A 6,269-nucleotide genomic window follows, 5' to 3' on the forward strand; every position below is an offset into this window, starting at 1 on the left:
ATTCGCCTAGTATATATATATATATATATATATATATATATATATATATATAATGAGATCATGAGAATAAATCTCAACCCTCCTGTGCAACGTATGATAATTCGCCACACACATACACACACACACACACACATATATATATATATATATATATATATATATATATATATATATATATATATATATATATTCAAGCAAATGTTTGTTCTTCAATATCTCAACTGCTTAAGACTTTGGACTAACTGCTCCTCCGACCCAGAGTGGATTCTAATGGAAGGGCAGAGAAAAGCCTTGCAGTAAGAAGGTGTTCGTTGTTGGGACGGTTTCAAACTGGACTGAAGGGAGGATGAATTTCGTAGTCCTCTCTTCCTGGGGATTCATCACTGGCTAGGGTTTTCGAATCAAAGCATGGACATTTGCAATTAAGAGGGAACAATAGATCACCGATGGAAGAACCGTGTCAGTAACTTCTATTGGGACTATATAGGGGCCATATATATATATATATATATATATATATATATATATATATATATATATATATATATATAAAGAGAGAGAGAGAGAGAGAAAAAAAAAAGAAAAAAAAAGTTCAATAACGAACCATTATAAATGGTTTTCCAAAGAACCAAATATTTTTTTTCAAGTTTTAGAGCTTATTTTTTCTCAGAAAAAAAAACTAAAAAGATCTAAATTCATAACTTTACATTATGAATGCTAAAAAATAAATTATATATTTTTAGGATTCACCGTGTGAATTCAGATTCACGTTATGAATCTGCAAATATTCACACTATGAATTTGATGAAAAAAAAGAGTAAATTTTTTTTTATCGAAATTGATGTTATTAGAATAAAGATAAAAAATTATGAATTTCTGTATTTTTAGTTTTTTTTATTAATAAAAAATAAGCTTTAAAATTGAAATAAAACAATTTTTTGATTAAATGGTTAATGAGAGAGAGAGAGAGAGAGAGAGAGAGAGAGAGAGAGAGAGAGAGAGAGAGAGAGAGAGAGAGAGAGAGAGAGAGAGAGAGAGAGAGAGAGAGAGAGAGAGAGAGAGAGAGAGAGAGAGAGAGAGAGAGAGAGAGATTTTAAAGGAAAAGAAGAGAATAAAAATAGAACAGATGTTGACAAAATTTATGTCACTGTTCTTAGAAGGTCGTTTGTTTGTGTGAAGATTTCTTATCTGGGATCTCTCTCTCCTAAAAAGAAAACCCCCAACTTTCTCTCTCTAAAAAACCCTTCTTTCTTTTCATAGTGAGAGAGAGAGAGAGAGCGACTGGCCCAGCAGATCGAAAATCTTCATTGTTTTTCTCACAGCCATGAAGTGATGATCTAAGCTCCTTCAATGGTGGTGCTGTATCTTCTAATCATGATTAGCATCCATTTGTAGTTACTACATCACCTGCCAATTTTTAGCTATTTTTGATATTTACTGCTATTTCAAGATTTCCCGAGTTCATATGCGGTGGAAGAGAATAGTTGAACGATTCAACCAAATCTAACTTTTTCAAGAACGATGTGGCTCTAAGGTAAATTTTACTTTCAGTTTCCTGCTTTTTTGATTCATGAATGTCGTGGGTTTCATAATAATCCGTTTCTCTTTTATCTTTTCTTGTAATCTACAAAAAATGATAAAATAATGGATTTGGGTATATAGAAAATGTTAATTATTACTGTATTACATTAAATTACAAAAAGTTATAAATTCATCGATGAATAGTACCAGGGTCGAATTCTCAAAAAATAGAAATGGACTCTAATTATGTCACCAGAGAGTAACAATTTAGGGTTCTTAATTTGTATCAAGTATCTTGATTTAGGTCTTTTTAATAACATTTACCAACTCTTATCCAGTTCCCTTCTTTCTTTGTTTAGATATATCTAATCTAGATTCTCAAATTCATATTAAGCAGCAAAAGGAGAAGTTTTTTTTTACAAGTTTCTTTACGAGTAGTTAGGGTTCTTGATATGCCTAATTGTCTGTTATCTAAAGTCGATAATTCATATTTTTAGCAGCATTAACATCGCAAAATGTGATTGACTAATTTGCAGGAATGGGAACAGAAGTACACTACAAGAACTCGTTTTACTCCATGAGAAATGTCAATGAAGATTCCAATAGCAACAGCTGGCATCTCTTTTATGGTGATAACGCCTTCACGAACAGCCATTATTACAATAATTTTATTCCAAGAACCATCACAGATCCCTATATAGCTCATGAAAAAGCCGAATTAAAACAAAAAATGCTTCAACACGAAGCCATATTTAAGAACCAGGTATACGTTTTTTACTTTTTCAATTAAATGCTCATAAACGACAATTAATTCATTTGATTTTCAGGTTTATGAACTCCATCGGCTTTACAGAAGACAAAGAGACATGATGGAAGAGGCTAAAAGAAAGGAGTTTAACAAATACCAGATTCCCATTGACACATCATCTTCTTCAAGCTTCATGCCACCTCAAAAATGGCAGATTTCTGGACCTTCCATTTTTGGAGTTGACATAAGTAATTCTCCTCCTATAAGTTATTCAAAAGGGAATAATGATTCAAAGGACTGTGAGATAATCGATTGTAGTAGACCTTCAAAAGTTAGAAAAAAGTTATTTGATCTTCAACTTCCAGCCCATGAATACATTGAACCAGAAGATGATGAACAAGTTTTTGATAACCATGCATCTGAAATTTCAAGCTACTTACCTAAAAATGGAGTAAAAACATTTCTTGAAAATGGTTACAGAAATTCTCCATCTGGTCAACATTGTATGCGGTCAAACGGGTTGACTGATCTTAATGAACCTGTTTACCTTCAACCAGCATTCAACCATTTCCATGGTAAAGAAGTTCATCATCATCATCATCGAGGAACTTATTCTGAAATTTCTTCAAAAATTCAAGATAATCAAACCCCTTCGATCTTCACCACTTCCAATGCATACCCGTTTATTACCACCTCAGATGGCTTGACTCGCAAATTACAAAAATACCCTTCGTTTCTATCTTCTACTACTGGAAATGGGTGTCACGGGGACCGGTTTTTTCACGGGTCTTCATCTGGGTCAAAAGAAGTATTTGATTATCGAAACTGCAAAAAGATTGATGATGGGTCCCAAAAGAAATTTAAAGGTTCAAACTTTATAGATTTAACAGATACTACTACCAAGGGTATGGACTTGAATACTATTCAAATTTTGTCTGATAATGAAGACGAGTCAAGAAAATGCGATCAAACTGTTTTTCCATGGCTTAAATCTGAAACGGGTATCTGTAAAAATGGTGATGTAGCAAAGGAGAAAGATAATAAAAAGCTATTAGGGTTTCCGATTTTTGGGAACTTTTGTAAAAATGATGCTTCTTCTTCTGTTGTTTCGACCTCTGCATCAATTGAAAAAAGAGGGATCGACATCAATGTAGCTTGGGATGATGTTATCGATGAGAAACGGATTGATGTGGAAGAAACAGATGCAGAAATCAAGAATTTCAAGAATCATTTTGATTTGAATTCGTGTGTGACAGAGGATGAGGAACTGTTAGTTACAGTTACAGTTACAACAGAGTCTGTAAAAAGCTCGAAGAAGAAGATGACAATGGAGATAGATTTAGAAGCACCCGCTGTTTCAGAGATCGAGGAAGAAGCAATCCAGTGTGGGGAGGAACACAAGAAAACCATAGAGCTTGAAAAGATTGCGGTTGAAGCAATCGTTGAGATATCCAGTCAGCAAGAAGATCAAGTGGGCCCCACGGAAAATGATGATCCGCTTTTATGGTTTGTCGAGGTGATTGAGAAAAACACGGTTTTTGCAACTCGTGAGACGGATGAATATGAGATGTTGACTTTACAGATGGAAGAGAGTAAAGAAGAAGATTACATGCCTGCCCCTCTGGTTCCTGATGTACAGGAACCAGATGAGGTGGTGGGGCCGGGGCCTGGGAGCAGGCCCCGGAGAGGGCAGGCAAGAAGAGGTAGGCCCCGGAGGGATTTCCAAAGGGATATCCTTCCGGGGATGGAGTCTTTATCAAGACATGAGATAACCGAAGATCTTCAGATATTTGGAGGGTTGATGAGAGCTACAGGGCATTCTTGGAATTTTGGAACAATGAAGAGGAATGGGAAGAGAGTTGGGGCTCAGGGGAGGAGGAAGGGGAAGGCGGTGGAGATAACTACAGCCGCCACCACACCACTGCCACCACCACCACCAGTGGTGGGGTTGGAGGAAAGAAGCTTTACAGGGTGGGGGAAGACAACTAGAAGACCCAGAAGACAGAGATGTGGTGTGGGTAATGCGGTTGCTGTTCAGTCGACATGATCTTGAAATCTGAACCATGGATTCAGGTGATGTAAGTAAGCCTGGTGTGGTGTGTGTTCTCTATTGTTACAGATGTTTCGTGGGTTCTTTTTGATACATACGATGATCAAATTGACACGTGATTAGTTCATAGATTCGTTGGAAAAAAAAAAAAGGAATTGTGGTTGTTGGTCGTGATGTCATGGTAAGATTACCAATCAAGTGAACAACTCAATTTGGCAATGTGTTTAGGTACATTGAAAAGTGCAGTCAAAGTGTTTGATGAAATGTCCAACCAAGGTTTGTTTCGTGTAAAATGATGATCAGATGTGTTTTCAAATGTTTTACGACTTCAAAACTATTGACCACCAATATATGACCTGACCCTCGAACCCAATTTTACGATAAAGAACAAGTAACTTGTGATTAAAAAAGCTGCACAAACAGATGGTATATATATATTTTTTATTATTATCAATAAATGATGATTTAAATCTGACAAATTCTGCACATAAAACTTTAAGTTCACGTTTCAATAATATAAAAATATTTCAATTCTTTATTAAAGATGCTCAAAATGACTTATTTAATAGAATCAATAATGAAGGAACACTGGAACAGTGAATAGGATAAGCCTCAACACAACTCTCAAGAACAACGTGTGTCATTTAATAATGAAAATAAATAGTTCCTAGGTCTCTTAAATTTTTTGACAGGATTGCAGTTGAAGCTCTAAAAGGGTTTTTATTAATCAACTTCTGATGAAAATAATAAATATAGCCTAGTTACAGGGATCCTAATGCAGGAAAATACCTAGTATTAATTAGAAAACAAATCGAAACCCCTAAAAGTTTTAAAAAAAATAAATAAATGGCCCAACCCAAAATGACTCGACCCGGTTGAGCCGGTCGGGTCGTATCACCAAACAACAAGGCCTTCGACTCGGTGAATTATAACTTCCTTGACTCTATGATGCAACAAATGAATTTTGGAATAAAATGGAGAATTTGGATGAAGGGATGCTTAGAGTCAGCTAGAGCATTGGTTTTGGTGAACGGATGTCCAACGGCAGAATTCCAACTAGAGAGAGGCGTAAGGCAAGGAGACCCCCTATCTCCCTTTCTTTTTATACTGGTTATGGAAGGATTAAATATTACGTTAAAGGGAGCAGTATCAAAAGGAGTTTTCTAGGGAATATCTATTCCTAACTCTACTATTCAGCTCTCTCACCTATTTTATGCTGACGATGTCCTTTTCATTGGTGAATGGTCAAAACAAAATATAAAGAACTTAGCAAGGATACTTAAGTGTTTTCAAGTATCCTCTGGGTTGAGTGTTAATTTCAATAAGTCTAAAGTTTATGGTACAAGTGTTGATCCTCATGAGGTAGAAAGATGGTCGTCACCTTTGGGATGTGATCCGAGCTCAATTCCTTTCAAGTATCTCGGGGTTCCAGTAGGCGCGAATATGAACTGCAAAAACTCCTGGAAGCCAGTGATTGAAAAAATTAACAACAAACTTTCTGGATGGAAATCAAAGACTTTGAGTTTTGGGGGGAGGGTGACATTAGCAAAGTCAGTCCTTGGGAGTCTTCCCTCTTTTTACTTATCAATTTTTGCAACTCCCTTGGGGGTTATTGAAACCATGGAGAGAATAAGGAGGAATTTCATATGGGGAGGATCAAATAACACATCAAAAATCCGATGGGTGGCATGGGAAAAAGTCCTTGCTCCAAAAGAGGTGGGCGGACTAGGTCTCGAGTCCATTAAGTCACTGAACTTGGCATTATTATCAAAATGGAGATGGAATTTCTACAGGAGAGGTGTGCATTATGGGCAAGGATTATAAAAGGTATTCATAAAATTGACACGCAGCTCCCATCTAGGATGTCATCTAGATATATGTGGTGTGTGGAAAAACATAGATAATTGCAAAACTGCACTTGAGGAATTAAATATTGTAGGTTCTAAAGTT

At 36.0% G+C, this 6,269-nt stretch overlaps 1 protein-coding gene across 1 annotated transcript; it reads left to right on the forward strand.

Moving 5' to 3' along the window:
- The first annotated feature begins 1,153 nt into the window (after positions 1 to 1,153).
- LOC145092606 (uncharacterized) lies at positions 1,154 to 4,635 on the forward strand. Its single transcript, XM_079030559.1, has 3 exons — positions 1,154 to 1,534; positions 2,058 to 2,284; positions 2,349 to 4,635. The coding sequence occupies exons 2-3, from the start codon at positions 2,060 to 2,062 to the stop codon at positions 4,314 to 4,316; spliced, it is 2,193 nt and encodes a 730-aa protein (XP_078886685.1). The 5' UTR covers positions 1,154 to 1,534; positions 2,058 to 2,059; the 3' UTR covers positions 4,317 to 4,635.
- The last annotated feature ends 1,634 nt before the right edge of the window (positions 4,636 to 6,269 follow it).

This window comes from Lactuca serriola, chromosome 3 (assembly GCF_051521515.1).
Source record: "Lactuca serriola cultivar US96UC23 chromosome 3, Lser_US96UC23_V15, whole genome shotgun sequence".
Lineage (NCBI taxonomy): Eukaryota > Viridiplantae > Streptophyta > Magnoliopsida > Asterales > Asteraceae > Lactuca > Lactuca serriola.

Bases quoted from the DNA above. Each gene is read 5' to 3' on its own strand.
- LOC145092606 (XM_079030559.1), top strand. From the start codon at position 2,060: ATGGGAACAGAAGTACACTACAAGAACTCGTTTTACTCCATGAGAAAT. The intron at 2,285-2,348 runs GTATACGTTTTT...TTTGATTTTCAG, and splicing joins AAGCCATATTTAAGAACCAG to GTTTATGAACTCCATCGGCT.